The 21719-nt window shown below is 42.4% G+C and overlaps 7 protein-coding genes across 7 annotated transcripts; 2 read left to right on the top strand and 5 right to left on the bottom strand.

Moving 5' to 3' along the window:
• Positions 1-414: 414 nt before the first annotated feature.
• Positions 415-3175, bottom strand: SAMD00019534_040090 (hypothetical protein; the record flags this gene model as incomplete). Its single annotated transcript, XM_012900514.1, has 3 exons — positions 415-1880; positions 1986-2786; positions 2998-3175. The coding sequence occupies 3 exons, from the start codon at positions 3173-3175 to the stop codon at positions 415-417; spliced, it is 2445 nt and encodes an 814-aa protein (XP_012755968.1).
• Positions 3176-4004: 829 nt separating this feature from the next.
• SAMD00019534_040080 (hypothetical protein) lies at positions 4005-5585 on the bottom strand (the record flags this gene model as incomplete). Its single annotated transcript, XM_012900513.1, has 2 exons — positions 4005-5381; positions 5490-5585. 2 exons carry the CDS (start codon positions 5583-5585, stop codon positions 4005-4007), a joined length of 1473 nt encoding a protein of 490 aa, XP_012755967.1.
• Positions 5586-6538: 953 nt separating this feature from the next.
• Positions 6539-7971, top strand: SAMD00019534_040070 (hypothetical protein; the record flags this gene model as incomplete). The annotated part of the gene is made up of 3 exons (XM_012900512.1): positions 6539-7334; positions 7401-7703; positions 7772-7971. 3 exons carry the CDS (start codon positions 6539-6541, stop codon positions 7969-7971), a joined length of 1299 nt encoding a protein of 432 aa, XP_012755966.1.
• Positions 7972-8012: 41 nt separating this feature from the next.
• Positions 8013-10960, top strand: SAMD00019534_040060 (hypothetical protein; the record flags this gene model as incomplete). The annotated part of the gene is made up of 5 exons (XM_012900511.1): positions 8013-8097; positions 8173-8571; positions 8655-9077; positions 9164-9979; positions 10041-10960. The coding sequence occupies 5 exons, from the start codon at positions 8013-8015 to the stop codon at positions 10958-10960; spliced, it is 2643 nt and encodes an 880-aa protein (XP_012755965.1).
• A 1876-nt stretch (positions 10961-12836) lies between these two features.
• SAMD00019534_040050 (hypothetical protein) lies at positions 12837-14114 on the bottom strand (the record flags this gene model as incomplete). Its single annotated transcript, XM_012900510.1, has 1 exon — positions 12837-14114. A coding segment is annotated over one exon (1278 nt), but the record flags the coding sequence as incomplete, so codon positions are not given.
• Positions 14115-16300: 2186 nt separating this feature from the next.
• SAMD00019534_040040 (hypothetical protein) lies at positions 16301-17880 on the bottom strand (the record flags this gene model as incomplete). The annotated part of the gene is made up of 4 exons (XM_012900509.1): positions 16301-17282; positions 17341-17621; positions 17694-17800; positions 17874-17880. 4 exons carry the CDS (start codon positions 17878-17880, stop codon positions 16301-16303), a joined length of 1377 nt encoding a protein of 458 aa, XP_012755963.1.
• A 383-nt stretch (positions 17881-18263) lies between these two features.
• Positions 18264-20971, bottom strand: SAMD00019534_040030 (hypothetical protein; the record flags this gene model as incomplete). Its single annotated transcript, XM_012900508.1, has 7 exons — positions 18264-18500; positions 18565-18810; positions 18882-19247; positions 19318-20075; positions 20137-20721; positions 20807-20873; positions 20948-20971. The coding sequence occupies 7 exons, from the start codon at positions 20969-20971 to the stop codon at positions 18264-18266; spliced, it is 2283 nt and encodes a 760-aa protein (XP_012755962.1).
• Between the last annotated feature and the right edge of the window lie 748 nt (positions 20972-21719).

Raw genomic sequence — 21719 nt, 5'->3', positions numbered from 1 at the left:
TATTTTATCATAAGTCGTGTCTCAGATTCGATCCATCATAATCATACACACACACAAAAGTGGATTAATAAATTAAAAATTATAATTATCCATCCATTCGGTCATGGATGGGTGGGAATGGCTTGCCAGAGCCAACAAAACTGATGATGAAGTTGTGATGGAAAGTTGGCTCAGAAGGATTGATTGGATGGTTAATTGTTGACTTTGAATTCAAAGGTAGTTCTAGGTGTCCCGACCTTGTGAAGATCAACGTAGTATACTGGTATTGAGTTGGAAACATCTGATTGGGAACTATCCCACCCATCACCAACCCATCACACACACACTAGGTTTGACTTTGTTTGACCGATTGATCGACCGATCATCAAATGGAGGGGATAACACATTGATTTATATAATAATATATGATTCCTACTACTCATCATGACCAGCAATGTGAAGGAATACTTCCTCAAGAGTGGTCATACTGATTTGAACGTCGCGAATTGGTAGTATCTCACGAGCATGCTCCAACTTCTCAAAGAAGGCGATCAGTGCTTGTTGTTTCTCGCGTGGCACGTTGAACTCGAGCGTGCCAATGGCAGAGGTGGCCGGCTTGACATCCAAATGCATCTCAAAGAAGCGGATGACGTCTTCGGTGCGGTCCAATCTGTTTAGGTCGAGCAGCGCCACGAGACGGTAGCCAGCGCCAAACTTGTTCTTGAGACGCAGTGATGAGCCCAGACACACGAGCTTGCCCTTCTTCATGATGGCAATGCGGTCGCCCAGCACATCGGCCTCCTCCATCGAGTGAGTGGTAAGGATGATGACACGGCCCTTCTTGACCTTCTCGATCAGGTTCCACACTTGGCGACGAGACACGGGGTCCATGCCAGTGGTGGGCTCGTCCAAATAGACGATCTTGGGGTCGGCAATCAGGGCGATGGCTGTGGACAGACGACGACGCATACCACCACTGTACTTGGATGTTGGCAGGTTGGCGGCGCTGATCAGCTCGACATCCTTGAGACGCTCCTCAACCTCGGCATGAATGCGGTCGTCGGGAATGCCCTTGAACGCGGCGTAGATCTCGAGATGCTCGCGGCCAGTCAGCTCGTTCCAGAGGATGTCGTGCTGTGGACACACGCCCATGTCCTTTCTGATCGCTGGCATGTTGCTAATGATTGAGTGACCAAAGACAAAGGCATCACCGCTTGATGGCGAGAACAGTCCAGTCATCATGTTGAATGTGGTGGTCTTGCCGGCACCATTGTGGCCGAGCAGCACAAATAGTTGGCCCTGACCAATGGACAGACAGGTGTTCTTGACGGCGACGAACTGCTTCTTGTTACAGCCACAGCAGCCAGATGATGTGTAGACCTTGCGCAGGTTGGTGATGCGCACGGCAGTGTCCTCGGGCAATGTGCCAGCAAGGACGTTTTCGCGCTCTGCAACGACGTCCTCATCCTCCTCATGGTCAGTCTCGGCGGCAGCCTTCTTGGAGTGCTTGGTCTCCTTCTGGGGCTTGGGCTTTGATGGACGCCACACCCAGTAGGATGGCTGCAAGAAGAAGAACATTCCCTTGGAAGTGCCATACATGCTGGGCACAACGTTGTCCAAGTAGAGCGCCAGCACAAAGAAGAAGAAGAAGTCAAAGATCAACCAGTAGTAGGTGGACTGCAGTGGGAAGTATGCGTTGTTGAATCTTCCCGACCAGGCCATACCGCTGGCGGTGGAGCCAGCAGCGGCACTCGACAAATCTCCAATGCCCTTGGCCAACAATGCGAATGGCAAGAATGACAATACAATGCGCACTGCAGCGTAGAATCCCTCTTGGAAGGCCATCGATGCAAAGCCCTGAATGATGATTCCAACCAAGAATATAACGAATCCAATTGATGCTAATTGATTGGTTTGGATGATGTTAGTCATTGTTCGCGAGTGGTAGTCCTTCGCGCGCCACACAACTACCGCGCCACACAACTTCCACGGAGACGACTACTTACTTGCAATGTTTGCAGACTTGATAAGAGTACTTAAGAAGAATACAAAGCTGACCATTGATATACTGAACAGGAGGAAGAGGAAGAAGAATGTACCAAAGGCATTCTTCTTGAAGAAATCGAATTGGAAGATGTATCCGGCGGCAACAAGGATGAAACAGGAGATGGTGTTGATGGTGACGTTGGTGACGGTCCATGTGAACCAGTAGACGCTGTCCTTCAGACCCATCATGTTCATTCCCTCACGCAGCTTGAGCTCCTTCTCCAACACGATCTGGCCCAGCTGGATGACGACGTTGAACATCAGCGCGGCAAAGAAGAAGATCGGACCCATGTCTCCGATGATGTCGCGAATCACCAGCTCGGGATGCGCCAACTGCGTAAAGTCGATCGAGTAGTTGGCGTTGGGGTTGTTGGTGATGTTGGCCACGAGGAACGACTCGAGCGCGTGGATCCACGGCAGTTGGACGTAGGTCGACGTCAGCACCTGCTTCGAGTTGACGTAGGTCATCGTCTTGTTGTACATGACCGTGTAGTGCAGTTCGTTTGTCGTGTCGTTCTTGTGGAAGATGACGCCGGCCATTGTCGTGTTGGGATTGGCACTGAGGAACAGGTCCAAGTCGTCGGCCGAGTCAAACTTGCGTACCTCCTCATCAGGTATTCCAAACTTGTTCGATATACTCGCTATTGTCCAATCACCAATCGGTGTATCACTAACATATGCCACTGTATAACAGCTCTTTTTCTTCTCTCCAATAATACATCTTGGTGGATTTGATATTATATCTGCTGTTGGATCTCTCACTATAGTTATAATATGATTGATTGATTGATTGATTGTTTGTGTTAATGTGTGTTTCAGAGTGTGTTTCCGAATGTGTCTCCGTGTTTCCGTGAGTGTTTCCGCGTGTGTTTCCGTATTTCCGGGTGTGTTCCGCATGTGTTTCCATGTCTCCACACACAGACACAGACACACGATGTCCAATGTCTTTTCCCTGTTATGATGATAACTTACAAACTTGAGTGGCTAGTGTATTCCTATTGTTGGCTCTTATACCAAACTGAAGGATCCACAAGAAGAATACGAATACAAATGGTACCAACAACAATATTATAGTTGATCTATAACTCCTTCTGAGCAATATTATATTCTTTCTCAGAAGGATCTTTGTCTGTCTCCACCTAGAACTCATTGTTTATTAATGTGTTATAAGGTGATAGATAGATAAATATATTACAATAAAGATATAGATAGATAAAGATATGAATAGAATAATGAAATGATTGATTGATTGATTGAGATGTATCAAAAATAACACTCGAACGAAGGAAGGTAGGGTCCAGCCCCAGCATCAGACAGTACCGTTGATGGGGGGTAACTGTACATTGATTATTCCTCGAGGCGCAGGTCATCCACCAACAGCCAATATAATATTATTATCACTAGCTTAGGTGTTCAGAAGTTGCTTGCCAGCCACCGTCATTCAGATTGCCGATGGTGTAGACATCAGCTTATTATTCCTTGACCTGGCATCACCAGTGTTAGCCCTACCCTACCCGCCCCCATGCTACACACTCACACTCTGACACAGACGCAGATTGGTTTGTTTGTTTGGTCGTGTGTGGTGATATGAGGTGAGAGGTAGGTTGGTGATTTGGGGTTGAAGAAGTGTTTTAAAAATAAATGAGAGACACGAGGTCTAAAAATAAGGGGAAAAGGAGTGTGAGGGTAGGGGTGCGCCATCCATCCATTCAGTTGACGCATCTTTTTCGGTCCACCCACGAGCCCAAAAGCACATGATAATGACATGTACACGCCATCAATCCATCATTCTCGCCTCATCATCTTTATTGACATCTATTGTATTGACCACACCTTGTGTGTATCTCTGAATCATTAAATCAATCTATTCCATGATGAATGATGGTGATGATATTCATTGAATATGACGAATCACTCAATCACTCAATCACTCAATAATTCATTATCTCTCTTTGATTGATTGAAAGGTGAATGAATGATCATTTGTTGTTGATGATACAGATGATGTTTGGTACCATGTTGTCGATTGTACGTATGTGGAATATTGGTTGGTTGTCAAGCGATTGATGAGAATGAATGGTGTAGGTAGTGGCTTTTGGTATCATTCCAATCAATGTTTGAATCATATCCTTTGGTCTCTTGTCAAGTAATATCGATGTCTTTTCCTTGATCTTATATGTTATTGACCTGAACATGTGTTGTAGATGAGTTGGACATGATGATGATGAAGACGATGGATGTTGGAGTGATTGAACTACTTTGAGATCCAATGATTGAGTGGATGATGTTGATGCTGTTGCCAGACATTTTGTGATTTGTTCGAATGAGGAGAGGGTAAGATGAGTGAGCGAGTCGGGAAGTACAGTGTCATGAAAGTATGATGACCCCAAGGACAATGACCTAAGTGATGACGGAAGCACTCCATTGGACAATGAATAAAAGAACTTGTTTCCAAGCTCAAGTGTCGTCAATGATGATGGAAGTGCGCCAGGATTGATCGGTGCAAAATACTCTGCGCCAAGCACCAATGATGTGAGTGACATTGGGAATGATTCCAAAACATGATTGTTCTTTATGCTCAATGAGGTCAATGATGATCCAAGTGTGCCAACAAAAACACTATGTCTGTACTTTTGGCCAAGTGTCAGCGACCTTAGCAATGGCAGCTTGTCGAATTGTATCGGAGCAGATGTGTGCACACCAACATCCAGCTCAACAAGTGTATCGGGCAGTGATCCAGGTGTTGTGGTGGTGATGATGATCACACTACTACTTTGCCCCAGCTTGAGAGTCTCTAGTGTGCGTGGCAGTGCATCTGGTCCTAGTTCCCTCTGCTTGGCCACCGAGTCATAGTTGATGGTCAGATGCTTGAGTGAGGCTGGCAAGTAGTCCTGATGAATCTGCACCGGATGGTACCAACGCGGAAGATTGAGCGTATGCACTGACGAGGGGATCGTGCCAATCTCCAGGGGGAGTGGTTGTTTAAATTTGGGCATCACCAACGTGAGAGTTAAATTTATAGTACCTCCGCGAGGTCGATTAAAGTCAAGATTTGTGAGTGATGGTGGCAATGATCGCGGTTGAATCGTCTGAATGAATGCGTAACTAAAGGACAGCGTTAGAAGTGATGATGGCAGCGCGCCAAAGGGTATCGGTTGATTGAAACTCTCGCCAAAGCGCAACTTTGTAATGGATGTTGGGAGCATGTCGATGACCAATGGTTGATTGAAGTTCCTTCCAAACTTGAGTGTGACCAGCGACGATGGTATCATGTTTGGCTTGTTCAACTGTTGATTGAACAAGTCACCCAGCTGCAGCTTTGTGATTGACGTTGGCAGTGTACCAGGTTTGATCGACTTATTGAATGAGTGATCGAAAGTAAGATGTGTAACATTGATTAGTGTCTTCAATTGATCGCCGCGATAGACAATGTGTTGTTGTTGTTGTGGATGTTGATGATATACGTGTGGAGTGTTGATGTTAAAGTGTAGTTGAGGGTTCAGTTTAGTCATCATTGTCAACAACCTTTTGGATGCAAGGCCAAGACAGATGGCATCCATCATCTCCACACCATCACCATCATCACGGTTGTTCAAACATTCATTTATCCTTTTAATAATTATGACTGGAAGTGATTCCATGTATATTCATATCTGATTGATTGAACGAGTGATTGATTGAGTGATTACAATCACTCAAGTGCTCAACCGAAATCTACTCGAGATAAAGTTTATGGAATTGGAATAAATCCTTGAAAGTTGGGAGAGTTTTAGGCATATGGCCTCGCCTCAAAGCACGGAATAATTCCAGACACATAATTTGATCATTTTTAATCATTTAAGTGTATTTACAAGGTCAGTGGAACTTTAAGTACATGGAATGAACTCAAGTACCTCACACTCTATCTATCTCTATTACTTTCATGAATTGAAAGTCGGACTTCCCGAGGCTGAAATCCACGCCCTTCTTGATAATGTTTCAATTTTAGATACTAGGTTACACACAAGATTGATACTTTTGTAAAGATCATGTTAATATCTTGATATACTAACAGTTAAGACGATGTAGATCATTCAGCCAGATCATATCGTCTAAAGTGATGATACCATGTTAGGTCCAAAGGTCGACCGATCCCATGGGTCAGGTCGGTCTCCCCAAATACCTCATCCTCTTGACGTGCGCATGTCACCTCGTTCCAATGACAACTACAACATCAACAACAACAACGACGACAACAACATAGTCTACAACTACAACTACATCAACTTATAATAGTTAGATAGATATGCTATCAATCAAAGGAGTGTTGTTGTTAACAACATTGGTGACGTTGATGTTGATAGGATTGGAGTGTGGAAGAGTAGATGGACAAGTAATAGATGTTAGAGTGATAGCAGAGTATAATAATTATACATCTTGTAATGTAAGGGTTGTCCTGGTGGTCAATCATACATTGCCAATAACAAAGTTATTGTTGTTTGGCCTGACCGACACGCCAATCAACGGTAACCTAATGTTTAATGGACATCAACATGTAAAGTTTGGCAATCAAGTGGCTGTGCAGACGGCGCCATTCTTTTGGGACGCTGGTGTCATTGACAGCAACAACCAGATCCTACCTTGGAACACGACATTCTCATGTGCGCCCATGCCCGCCACACTGTCCGTATCGATGTACTCTGGACCCTTTGTCAGGAATAGCTTGTTCCCATCTCAATACCTACAACCGCCCCGAACCGACATCTTCCAGACGACTGTTTCAATCACTGATCCATTCAATGGTATGATGTTTGATGGTTACGCATGCAAGGCAACGATATATGTGTGTCAGTTGGTACTCCTAAGACAAGGCCCCAATGGTCCCGCCGTGTCCAGTCTCTACCAGGTGCTATTGTACCCCATCGGAACAGACGAGGGCGACTACACCCAGCCAATCAATCTCACCATTACCAACTCTGGACGTACGGCCTACGTGATCTTCCCGCCATTGACCGTCAATACAGTGAGAAAGTCTCAAAGTTCCACTGTGTATGATATGAGTCTCGAGACTGGATTGGTACCAAATAGACCAAACTCAATGTTTGGAGCAAGTGTCTCATCGACCAGCTTGGATGCACTCTACTTTATCTACTCCAACGTATCGTCTCCCAACCAACTATTGTCCTACTTCAGGGTTTTCAAGCCAGTACGCACCTATCCCAATGGCTATGTCGACAACCTTGCACTTGCCACAATCCAAATGCAACAGACCCAGATATTTGAAGCGACCACATCTCCAGGCCCATTTGGGCCCTATATCAGGACTCCATGTATGTTGTCTCGTCTCCATCATCATCACAATAACACTCTAACAATCAATCAATTATTCAATCTAGACCAAGCATACAATTCCCCTGTCACTACAACACAAGTGACTTATTGGACTGATGGTTCGCAGTTTGGATCCACATTCCTCCTGCCAAACTATCGAACATGTACATATGGATACCAAATGGCTTTAGTTGGTCCCGATGACCGCTTCTCCTATCCATTTGGAGTCAAGAATATTGTCAATGGTGGCAACACTACCATGTCAGTCACATTCTACATCAATGGCTATGTACCAAACAACCTAGGAAGTCTACTTTACTGCACCTATGTCAATGTTGCAGTTTTATTACCAGCATTACACAATCAAAGTATGTTCTTGTCATCACACCTTCATTCAATCAATCAATCAATCAATCCACTAACTCACTCCAATCAGCTGATGAGACTCCACCAATTGTGGAATCATTCCAGATAGTACCACTTGGTGGAACAAGGTTCTTGTTGAGGACAACTGTTAGTGATGCTGAGTCTGGATTCCAAAGGATGATGTTGTACTTCTCAACAGGTGACTTGTTCATCTGGACATGTATCAAGGCAATTCAAACAAAGGCTATTATGAGAAGCTACTTGAATTGAACTATCAACCTGGCCAGACTGTCAAATATGATGTCATGTTGATGAATGGTGCCACCAAGATGTCACCATCAGATGTTGGATACACCTCGTTCACTGGCTCACCAACAGGATTCAGGACCGCAGCATGTAAGTATAATACTCTCTCACTCAATCATTCGTTCAATCAACTTACTCTCTCACTCATTTAAATACAACTACTAGATGATATTGGCCCAGAAGACTTGACAGCATTCTACTTTGACAAGTATAGAATGGATGTTAGCACATCGGCAGTGGACAACAAGTTATACCTCAGTTCTCCAAAGATTATGCCAAACTGGAAGGTAACATTAATCTTTGGTTCGGTGGATGAGAATCCGAGTTACCAGGCCGACGCAACATATAATGCTACACTTGGATTGTTTGTCATTCCATTCACCGTGCCCGCCCGTACAATCTCTCGTCGAATGCAGTATTATATCCGTGTGATGCTTCCACCTGGCAACTCACTCACCGTCTTCCCAACAAGGGATGTAACTGGCATTTTAGCCACCCTAATGATAGAAGGCGCACTCATCCTAAAACAGTTCCCAACATCAGCGGTCAACATCTTGTCATCAGGTATGTGCATCATTCAATCGACCACTCAATCAATCATTCCGATCACTCACTGACTCAAACAAACTTGACATCATATCATATAGCTGGTGATGAGTTCCCACCGATGATCACTGAATGTACTGCCGTACCTGGCAAGACAGTGGACTTGACATTGGGTGGAGCAATGTCAATTGGTTGGTCAATTGTAATTGTGGACACTGGCAATGGATTCTTGAGAGGAGTGATCAATGTGATCAGTGACGTCGATGGTCAAGTTCGCAGATTCGAGCTAACACAAGCCAACAAGACTGGTGGCGACCAGTTTACAGGCAACTACCAGATAATGTTCGACGTGGACCCCAACTATCGAAATCAAACATTCACATTCCTCGACATTGAACTATTCGACACTTCAATGAATCGTGGCTACTACTCCTCATTCGATTCAGACACAAGAGTTGTGTCTCCATTGGCCCAGATCATGACCGCCACCCATGCACTCGAGTTCAATATCCAGTTGTTAACAAGTAAGTTTGTTTGAGTGAGTGTTACAATGTTGTGATTATGTACCCTAACGCCAACACAAACCTACCCTTGCCCTACCCTCCAACAGGCACAACAGATATAACACCACCTGTTCTTGAATCATTGGAACTCCTCACACCAACTGTGGATGTTGGATCACATCTAAGGAGAGTTGAGGTCAGGTTCAAGGTTCGCGAGTCTGGCACTGGATACAGTGCACGTCACATGCCATCAGTCTATCTCACGGGATACATATACGAGACTTACAAACTGGTCACAACATCAATGGTTCAAGCGGGTGACCTCTATACATTCACAGCATCTGGAATACCTCCATATGGATTCGCAGCCAAGACCAGTGGTGCAGTGGCCGGTGGATCAACGTTGGCATTCATCTCTGTCTATGGATTGGTGGACAACAGTCAGAACATCAATGGATACTCAACTGAAGATCTGCCCATCACACCACAAGTGGCGAGGACCGTTGAGATCGTGTACACTCACATCACACCAATATTGGAAGGCGCCGAGCTCGGAAAAGGAGTGATCACAGTGTTTGGAAAGAACTTTGGACCCAATCCAACATTGGTCGATGCACTCAACATCAACAATCCAACAGTGTTGTTCACCAAATCATTTGGATCAGTTGTGATTGCCGTGTTCAACATAACAGATGTTGTTCGAGTTGAAAAGACATTGTTGATACAACTCAGGAATCAACCAGACAACTCAACATACTACTCCAACACTTTGGGCATTAGATATATTCCAGGACCCGAGGCGCCAGTGGTATTCCCAAACATCACATGTCCAGGTTCGCCACCTTGCTCCAACCATGGTGATTGCTCACCAACCTTTGGTTGTCAATGTAACGACACATGGTATGGAGATGATTGTTCATCACGTAAGTATCTAGTCACTCAATCAATCAATGTAATACTAACCAATGACTCCAATGTCAACAGAGTCAGTACCAACGACACCAGTGATCAATCCAGATAATCCATCAACAGTGTACACGTTCAATGGGACTGGAGTGACTATTGTTGGTGAGATTGAGATTATCAGAGTGAGAGTGTTGGATCAACTTGGCACAGAGTTGGCATCATATCCATTGAGCCAATGGAACACATCAAGCACATCGAACCAATCACGAGATTATGTTGCTCAATATGGACCCAATGATGGAAGTAATGTTGGTGTGATCAAAGTGAATGTAAGATTGTTCACAGAGGATGAGGACGTCAAGTTTGCGGGCGACATACTCCCAATGAAGAAGAACACGATCAAGTACACAATCACACTGGCCAACTATACATTCCCAAGTCTGTTGGACACGATGCAGGTTGTGATGCGTGCAACAATCAACACGACTGATTCCAACTCATGCTCAGTCCAACAATATGGCTACACCGATGGAGACAAGGACAACCTGTTCTGGATGCGTGTCAAAGTGCAGAGCTATAGCATGTATGGTCACTTTATCCAAAAGGCAATGATTGATGACAGAGTGTCTGCCGTGTCCAACATACTGCTCAATGACACTGTTCAAACAGTGGCCAACAACACTCAATCATCACAAACATTGATTGGAATCAATGTATCTGCATTCACAAGACAAGCCTACCTGGATCCAGACTTTTTGTTGCTTCTGGATATTGATGATGCCAAGGACATTGATGGTGCATTCTGTAAGCATTCCAGCTCATCAAAGCTATCACCATTGGCCATTGCTGGAATTGTTGTTCTCTGTGTTGTCTTTGTAGCGGCTATTGCTGTGGCCATTGTTATGAGGATGAAGTCAATCAGAAAGCAGAGAAAAGAAGTGAATCGAATCAATGTCAGGCTGTCTGCACTTAAATCTCAACAGCAACATCAAAGTTAATCATAATAAATACATCAATCAATCAACCAATCAGTCAATCTATCAATCAATTAACTAATCGAATGTGGATAATTGATTTGGAAGACAAGTACTCAGATTCATCCAATGTGTCGAGGTTTGCAAACTGGCTGGAAGTGTTTATTTTCCATCATTTCCAAGAAGTATGTGGTCTAACACTTTCATTGTTAGAAGTTGGAATAACATCTAATTATACATATTCATTATTATCTGTTTGAGTACTCTGAATCATATAGAATAGATAATAGTAGTAGATTGATTGATTGAGTGAGATAGAGAGAGATGTTACTCAATTATTATGTATTATTCAAGATATTTAGTTATGCTTGGCATTTCGCATCTATTCATAGGAGATGTCTCGAGTCACATCGGTGGAGACTGTCACTCTCTCTTATTGATTGGAGAACACATCGCTTTGTCTCCACAGTACTGAATGATTCGATTATATTCCATACCTTTAAAGAGCTCAATCAAGCACTTCAAGAGCAACACATTGTCAACAATCACTACATCGCTACACCATCAATGAATAGATATTCACTGGTACAACGTCCACTCCGTAGTCTTCAAATAGATTTCGATAAACACTATGATCATAGATGTATTCCAGATCAGTCCCCTACTTGTCATTGAGATGGAAGCCTTCAAATCATTGCTCAACCCTAGTATGGAACATCTTGCAACCGACCTTAACTATGTCATTGAGTTACTATCATCAAACATGAGCTCAAGTCTGTCATCCATTGATAGTTCTTATGATGTATTGGAGAATGAGGAGTTACCGGATGAATTGATCAATTTGGCTGATACTCGAGTAACATCTCTTATCCTACGAACAAGTTTGTGGGATCCAGATGAGGAGAAGGACATTGCCCCTATTATCAACCTCCTCAAGAACGATTCCCTATGCAACTTGACATACTTGAAGATTCAAGATTTAGATGATTATGATGGTGATTTAATTTAAGCGTCAACATCATTCTACATGGAGTGTTATTTGATATTCTCTCACACAATGCTTCACATCTCTCTTACCTTGAACTGGATCTATATGTAGAGGACTATTTATTGGAGAGGTTTGAAATTGAATCGTTCGAGGAGTCAACGCACAACTATCTCATACACCAAACAACTCTCATTACATTCAAGTTCAATCTACCGATCTATTATGACCTTCGAATCCTTGATTTCCTGTTACAATTGGCACAAATACTGACCAACTTGAGTCTCACATTCAACCAGACTCCACCATTCCCATCACAAGACATCTTGACTATTTCAAGTATGAAGAGTACAAGCACCTTGAAAGATGGCCCCAAGAGTTCATCACCTCAATCAATGAACATGTTGGACATTTCAAGACTCCCAATCAGAACCTTATCCCGATGTACAATATTCGAACCCGAATCATCACAACTGACTTTATTGAGTTGATCAACACCAGGTTGGAGTCGGTGATCAAGTGGCTCAAGTCGAACAATCATACTCAATTCATGCACAACACAAAGAGATCCAGAGTTCGAGGAACAGGATCTGAGCCAAACTTCAGACAGTTAAACTCTATCATACAACTCCATCGATCCATCATCAACAAATCAACATGTTCTGGTGTACCTCTTCCAAAGTTACACCATTATATTATAAAGAAGGAGAGGAGGTTGATGAAGAGGAATTGGAAGTTGATGAAGAGGCTATTAAGGATCTTGAAGAGGATGATGACGATGAGGATAATGAATAAATGTCGATTATTTTATTGGATTCTCTCAACTCGACACGCAACTGTTGCTAAGGTGGACAGACAAGATCACATCCAAATGTGTTGTGAATGTGAGTATATTTATTGTTGTTATTCTGATTGTAATGAAATGATTTGGAAATTGATTGTATTCTTTAGATTGATGATACATATGACATGGTTATCATCCATCCTGCGCACATGTGTTGTGAATACTTTATCCAGATCGGTACTCTTGCCATACTGAATCTTGTAATGATAGTCATCAACATTGGGTGTTCCCAATACTGATTTGCGAATAAACTCTGCTTGTCTATTGGTCCTAGCATTGGAATATCGAATCACCCTTGCATTCATTGAGAATGACTTTAGAGGAAAGAGTGGCTGATAGACATAACTTTTATAATCGTACTCTCCCTTCAAAATGACACGCTCAATCGACGCTGACATGACATAGTCTATTTTTGCTGCTTCCAAGTGCGTGAGTCCATTTGGGACCAACAATGGATTCACAACTGAAACAACGTAGCCAATTGAAAATCGCTTGAGTGATGATGGCCACCCCCCTTTGATGAGGTAACGCGGTTGATTGAGTATATCACCAAGATATAGCGATGTGAGGGTGCGCGGCAGAAATGAGGGCGGGAAATCCTGGGATCGACCTCCGGCCAAATATAGTGAGGTGAGCGAAGGTGGAAACACTCCACTTGTGATCCTAAAGCAGTAGTCAATCTTGAGCTCAACTATTGTGTCGGGTAGTTGACCAATTATTGCCAGATATTGAGGTGATAGATAGTAGTCGTAAGATTCATACATTATGACCAGACTCTCTAGTTTTTGAGGCAGCTCTGCCGTCACAAGGGTACTCTTGAATCCTTCGAAAGTCAGTCTCTTGAGTGTGGGTGGAAACCATTCTCTAACAAGTTGTGAATGCCATGTTGGAAGATTCAAAGTGTGGAGTGATTGTGGCAGTTGATCAACTTGAAGTGTATAATGGATAGGCATGTCCTGAGAGAGTGTTTGGAAGAATGTGAGTGATGTCAGACTGGATGGCAATGTTCCAGGTTGAAGTGTGTTGATGAACAATTGACCCAGAGATAGAGTGAGGAGAGATTCTGGAAGCATGCCTTGTTCAATCACTTGTTCAAAGCACTTTCCAAACGTTAATGAAGTTATTGTTGATGGTAAAGTGCCACGTGATAATGGACAATCATACTTTGCACCAAATACCAATGTGGTGAGACCTAAAGGGAGAGTTCCAGGCAACAACTCATGGTTGAATGCGTCGCCAAACTGTAGTTCTGTCAAGCTGGATGGTAATGTGTCTCGATTGATCTTATGTTTGAATGTTTTGACAAAGTGTAATGATGTGAGTGTATCAGGTAGTACACCTGGATTGAGTGGCTTTGTCGACCTGTACACCATTCTCTGTTGTGGTGGATGTTGTACATTGGGTCCAATAATGTAATCAAAGTCAATCATTGGCAGTAGTCTGGGTAACAATACAATCAATCGTTTACATGTTAATCCTAGACAGATGACATCCAATAGGTGTCTGTTTTGTTCTTCAAATTGATATCGATCGTAAATGCCACGTGTAGGTGTAGTTGTTTGTGCCTTGTTGCCGACATGACCATCTCCAATCAAATAATCTACTATCCTTTTAACAACTAATATTGATATTTTGTCCATTGTATATATATAAGTATGTAAGTAATAATAACAATGAACTAGGATATGTTTGAATCTTAGATTGATTGAGTGATTAAAACTAGATTTGAATTTTGGCGGGAAACTATTTTATTGGTATCGTATGAAAGGTGATTGAATAATTCAAATTGATTAAACATATAGCATTGAAACGATCAATCTTGCGTACATGTACTGTGAATATTTTGTCCAGATCATTACTCTTACCATAGCCAATCTTGATATGATAGTCATGTATGTAACGAGTGGCCATGACTATCTTTCTAACTAACTCTACCTGTCTATTGGTCCCAACTACTCTTTCAATTGATATAGACAGTGGACATCTCAATTGTTTATCTTTGGAGATTTGCTCCAATAGATTGGTCAATAGATTAACTGTCCTGGAATTAACTTCCTGTGAATAGTGGAGAGTCAGGTGTTCGAGTCCATCGTGGAGCACTGTTTTGTTGTTGCGAAAGAATCCAAAGAGATCGAGTGTCAATCGTTTGAGTGATTTTGGAAGCACTCCTTCTGAGTTAGATCTATCTGAAAGTACCAAAGTGGTAAGTGTCGATGGAAGTATTCCTGGTACGGCACACCTATTTTGGATTTCATTCAAATCCAAAACGGTGAGTGATGATGGAAACATTCCAGGATTGATATCATCACTCCTAAGATAGGTGCCAATCTTGAGTTCAACTATTGTGTCTGGTAGACCACCTATCAGATTTACGTAGGATGAATGATGATGAACATCAAGGTAATCCTTCAATATGATAAGCACCTCAAGGTTTGAGGGAAGTCCATCACAGATTAGATCTCCACTGTATCCTTGGAATGTCAGTCTCTTGAGGGTGGATGGAAACCATTCTCTATCAAGAGGTGATCGATTCCATATTGGGAGATTCAAAGTGTGAAGTGATGGTGGCAGTAGGCCAACTTGAAGTTTGTGCACTACGAATTGATTATAACTCATTGTCTGAAAGAATGTGAGGGAAGTGATTGAGGATGGCAATGTTCCAGGTAGAAGTGTGTCGATAAACAATTGTCCAATTGAAAGTGTGAGGAGTGATTCTGGAAGCAAATCTGTCGTGATAACTTGTTTGAAGCAATTTCCAAATGTTAATGAGGTGATTGACGATGGTAAAGTACCTTGTGATAAAGCACAATCATACTTGGCACCAAACGCCAATGTTGTGAGTCCTTGTGGGAGGGTACCAGGTAACAACTCATGATTGAAAGAGTCTCCAAACCGAAGTTCTGTCAAGCTTGATGGTAACATGTCTCGATTGATCGTATATATGAATGCTTTGTCAAAGTGTAGTGATGTCAGTGTATCAGGTAGTTCACCTGTCTCCAATGGCTTTGTTGACTTGTACACCATTCTATGTTGTTGTTGTTGTACTGTTGGATCAATGTAGTCGAATTCAATCTTTGGCAGTAGTCTGGGCAACAATACAATCATTCTCTTACATGTTAATCCAAGACAGATGACATCCAATAGATAACTGTTTCTTGTTTCAATATGATGTCTATTGGAAATGTGACATCTATTTGGTATCAATCTTTCAGCAGTGTCATCATTATCAGCTTCAATCAAATAAAATAATATCCTTTTGATAACTATTAATGATAGTTTGTCCATTATAATGGTATATGTATATAAATAAATAAGTAAGTTATTCGAATGAATGACCAGTGTGAAAAAGATAAAGTCACAGTGACTCCAATTTTGATGTATTCTTGGAAGTTAAATAAATAAATTGGAAACTGGAGATCTCTAAAATATATTATTATTATAACAAATGGATGTTATATTGATGCTTTGTTGATTGATTTGGATATATCCATGTGAATGGCTGAATGATGATGGAGCTGTGTGTATTGCACACAATTTAGAAACCTGGAAGTGGGAACTTGAGAGCAAACTCTTGAACCTCCAACTTGAGAGCCTTGATATCCTCGTTGGTGTCGAGGGCAGCGACAAAGTCCACCAGCTTCTTGCCAACCTTGGCTTGGATGGCGAGCGAAATCTTTAGAATGCGGTCGAGGAACTCGGCGATCTTCTTAAAGTCCTCCTCGTTCATGCCTCTCGAGGTGAGAGCGGGCGCACCAATTCTGACACCGCCTGGTGTGTGGGCGCTGACATCTCCATAGACAGAGTTCTTGTTGACGGTGATGTTGGCGTGGTCGCATGCCTTTTCAAACTTGCTTCCGGTGAGATCCTGTGGACGGAGGTCCCAGAGGATCAGATGGTTGTCAGTGCCGTTGGTCACCAGCTTGTATCCCTTCTCGACGAGGGCCTCACCAATGACGCGGGCGTTCTTCTGGACCTGAGCGGCGTATGCATGGTAGTCTGGCTGCGAGGCCTCCTTGAGGGCTACGGCAACACCAGCAATGACGTTCTCATGTGGGCCTCCCTGGAGCGATGGGAAGACAGCCTGGTTGATTCTGCTCTCGAGGTCGTAGTCCTCGATGAACTTGCCGTCGGCGGTGGTGCGCTTGCCGCGACGGAAGAAGATGATTCCAGAGCGTGGGCCTCTCAGAGTCTTGTGGGTGGTGGTGGTGACGACGTCACAGTAGTTGAATGGTGAGTCGAGCAGCTTGGCAGCGACCAGACCACTGTAGTGAGCCATGTCACACATGAGGTAGGCACCGACACGGTCAGCAATCGCTCTCATTCTCTTGTAGTCCCACTCTCTTGGGTAGGCAGAGGCACCGGCAATGATCAGCTTGGGCTTGAACAACAGTGCGTTCTCCTCCAAACGTTGGTAGTCAATCAGACCAGTGCTGGTGCTCACTTGGTATGGCATCGACTCAAAGAAGATTGAACTGGCAGAGATCTTCTTCTTTTCTGTTTGATAACCGTGAGTAAGACTAGTAGTAATGTGTTAGTAAGGTGTGGGCGTCCTGTGTCCAATCCAAATGTACATACTGTCCTCCAGATGGGAGATCAAGACCCATGATTCTGTCGTGTGGCTTGAGGAGAGCAGTGTAGACGGCAAAGTTGGCTGGTGAACCAGAGTATGGCTGAACGTTGGCACCCCATTGAGCGGCATCGACGTGGAAGCACTCGAGAGCTCTCTTGATGCACAGGTTCTCCAACTCATCGACAACCTCGGAACCACCATAGTAACGAGCACCTGGGTATCCCTCTGCGTACTTGTTGGTGAAATGAGATCCAATAGCCTCCATCACAGCCTTTGATGTGAAGTTCTAGAATAAGAAGTATGAGTGAGTGAGTGAGTGATGTGTCGTCGTCACATGAGTCATCACCCGTAACCTTACCTCTGAAGCAATGAGCTCCAAACCATCTTGCTGTCTTCTCTTCTCCTTTCCAATCAAGTTAAAGATCTCCTCGTCAACGACGTTGAGCGATCTATGGCCAACAAACTCTTGAGACTATATTGTATTTTTTTGGGTTAGTTGACTTGTTTGCTAGTTGATATCCTGTTTGTTTGTTAGTACCTACCATTGTATGTATTATATGTATATGTAAAGTATATATAAGTATATGTATGAATTCAGTAAATGAATAATGTTTAGATTGTGTTGTTGGTATTGGCGAGCGATAGTGCGTGAGCCATAGTTCGGTCGGACACGCCACCACAACATAGAGAGAGAGGAACATCCATGTTTTTCGTCTTTGCAACACTCCATTTTAAATTTTAAAATTAACTTTCGGGAACTCGTGGAAGGACCATAACTGGCGAGTCCCATCGATCTGCCAGTGTCTGTCAACAATGGTGATGTCAGTAGAGCGGTCCAAGAATGAGAATAATTACAACTTTACCATTCCAGGATATAATAATAATAATAATAATAACTTTTTACTTGTATCATATTGACTGAATGACTCTAGAGTATCTCACTCCTCTCTTTGTTCCTTGGTTCAAACTTCATTGATATGCGATAGAGATCCTCATCGTCCAATCTTGGCTTGAGTACACGTAGTAGTTTGGATATCTGATAGACTGGATGAAGATTGTATCTAGTGTTTTGGAAGCTCTGCACCTGTGATATCACTGTATAGATCAATCTACGTTTGCTAAAGTTGATGAATCCTTTGATCGCCTCTGGATTACCATCTTCAATCTACATGGAAGTATATATATATTAGTTGGATGTTCATTCATTGATTGACTGATGGCACACTTACAAATGTTAGATCAGTCAAACATATACCAAGGTATGGTATACATGGATGATTGGCTTTGGTCAGTAGCTCACGATATATCTTGTATGATTGAGCACTTCCAAGTTGTGTCTGGAGTTCTGCAAACACCTGTTGTATATGTTTGGGCATCTCCTCTCGAGTGAACTTTAGTCTATGTACAGATGCTGCGTTGAGTCCAGAAAGTATTGCCATTGCTGTATTATAATTATTCAATGGCCTGATCAATAACTATTTGATTGTGATTTGATTGTTAATATGTTGTTGGATTGACAACTACTCTGCCATACTAAAACACTTACCTCTGTTATCTTTATCAACTTGGCCATGATCCTGGCACGATCCTTGACCTTGTCGTTGGATAGGATGATTGATGATACCCATGATGAGATCTCATTGAAGCGACTGATGAGCAGTAGGACATGAGGTGAACGATGGCGTAGTTTAGGTTTGTTCCACGATTGATTGAGTAACTCACTGGGTTTGATCGCTGTGAATATCTCAAAGTCTATGAGTGTCAATTGTCTTGCCAACTCCTCCTCATCCACATCGAATATATCCAATGTCTGTGACCATATATTCTTTGGTACCTTTGGCTCTGGTGTTGCCAAAGTGAACACTATCTTTGACTTTTTATCCTCTTCATCATCTTCTCCAATGCCTTTTATCTATATGTGTATATGTCCATGTTAGTGTGTCTGTGATTGATTGATCAATCATTCATACTCTATATCATACCTTGCTATTTAAAGTCTGCATTATACTATTGGCCAAGGATACATTATCATGCTTGAGTATCTCGATGAAGGACTTGATGTTTTGGATGATCTTGTCGTTGAACTCGGAGAATGATTGTTTGATCCATTGTTTGAGCACGTTGACTACACGTAGTTGGATGGGTACGGCAACCTTTTTCCACTCGTCATCTGATTGGCCTGGTCGTTGTGGCACCTGGTATCTCTGTATCAACTTTTGCAACAACTTCTCATTGGTTGTGAATGATTGATATGTCAACAAGAACGTCTTTACATAGTCAGAGTCGTGATTCTTCTCTGGCGCCAACAGTATCACCAAGTTATTGAGTGTCGCTGCCTTGATTGACTTGACCTGATCCTCAAACTTGATGTTACTACTACTGTTACTGCTACTAAGTGTAAGGCCTGGTCCTCCTCCCCCACCTCCAGATGTTGATGTGCCAATTCCACCTGCTGAACTAACCAGACTAGGTCCAAATGGTGAAGGTGACACTTGTGGAGATGATGGCTCATTATCAGAGTACAATATATTGGTACGTGGCTCATCATATATGTTTACATCCTCCACTGTATCAATATGCTCTTCATACAATAGACCCATCAATGCCAATTGTTCCTCCAACTGTTGTTGAGCCTCATGTTGTCGCTCATCACATGTCAAACTATATATCCTCTCTGAGTCCCTCAATGCTGCTCTTATCAACAATACCAATCTACTCTCTTTGAATGCATAGTCTGAGTCTGTCATCATTGATTGTGTTAGTCAATCTTCCAATCGATGAATCATCAATGTACAACGTACATTTAACATTGGCCTCTGACTCTAATGACTTTCTTGAATGTAGTAGACCTTCATATTGTAGATGTTGAAGGATTAGTTGCATCATTGTGTCATTGCCAATGAGTGGATCATCTTTGAGGACTGTCTCTTCAAAGGCGTAATGTTGACTGAGTGCTATACATCGATTGATTGGTTTGATTCGATCCAATAAATCCGCAATCTCTGGATTCTCTTTGAGTGCTCTTATTGTCCACAATGACTTGTCAATCTCTGATATTGACGACAATTCTGGATTGGACAATGTACTGGTGGCACGTCGTAGTGACTTTGGGGATTCGCCACCTGGTGATATACTATTTCCAATATGATGCTGATTGTTGTTGTTGTTTGAATGATTGTTGTTGTTGTTGTTTGAGTGATTGTTGTTGTGACCATTTGTACCTCCATTGGATTGATGCTCTTCGAATAGACCACTGAGTGAACCACTTGTAACTTGTCGTCTGTGATTGAGGTTCAAGTTCGATCCAGACCCTGATCTATTAAGTAGATTCCTAACTACATTGCCCTTTAATGTCTTCTTTGATTGAGTTCCATCTCCCATATTATCTATATATATTTGTATTAATTGATTTCCAGTTTAGATGGATTATTAGAGTTTGGACAATATATGATAACGATGGTCCAAACATACACTTTGATGGTGATAGGCTATTTGGACTAAGATAAGAATCTGCCCTCAATAAAGAGCCTGGACTCCCCTGTTTGATTAATAACTCATGAGTTAGAGAATGATGAGAACCAATCGATTAATCAATCTGGCATTGATACTTACATAAGAAGGAGGTGGAGTTGTCATACTCTAGAATAATGATTATAATAAGAGTGAACAAACAATAGTAGTAATATGTATTCTCTCTTCTTACTTCTTCCAAGAGTTCTACCTGTTATAACTATTCTGATTGCTCCTACTTTTGTTCCTTCGATCAATCAATCACAACAACTAAAACAACAGCACCAGGAGCATCAGCAGCATCAACATCATGTGCTCACTAAAGTGCTTTACATCCATCGTTCATCACATGCTCATCATCATCAATACCGACGGGTATGTAGCCTTCACACTCTATCCCCTCCATCCATCCACTCTAAACACTCCCTCACTAACCCACACACACTTCCCTTCTTTCCATTACTACCTTCATTCATTCATTCACACAAACACACACTCGGATAGGTCGGTCAAACACACCCACTTCCACCAATCTCAACACACACCCATCTTGAATTAGATTGCCGATCTTAGGTGAGAATCTATTACTATTATGGGATGTGTCATAAATGATTTGGTTTGATGGAATAGTTCCAAATCAATATTATCTATATTTCTATTTGTTTATCTATTTATCTCAATCATTGTGTTGTAATAATAACAAACTTAATAAAAAAGATAAAGACCTTGGTGTCATCACCCAGGATGAATGACAATTCTATCTCTATTTCTCCATCATCTAACTAAATGAATGATTGTTTGTTGTTCACCAACACTATTGAATGATGTTGCAATAATAGTAAACCATCTAGGGTGACATATGTTGTTCCTATGT

Source organism: Acytostelium subglobosum (assembly GCF_000787575.1).
Source record: "Acytostelium subglobosum LB1 DNA, scaffold: scaffold7, whole genome shotgun sequence".
Lineage (NCBI taxonomy): Eukaryota > Evosea > Eumycetozoa > Acytosteliales > Acytosteliaceae > Acytostelium > Acytostelium subglobosum.
Note: the sequence above shows the minus strand (reverse complement) of the source record. Positions and strands in the feature narration are given on the sequence as shown.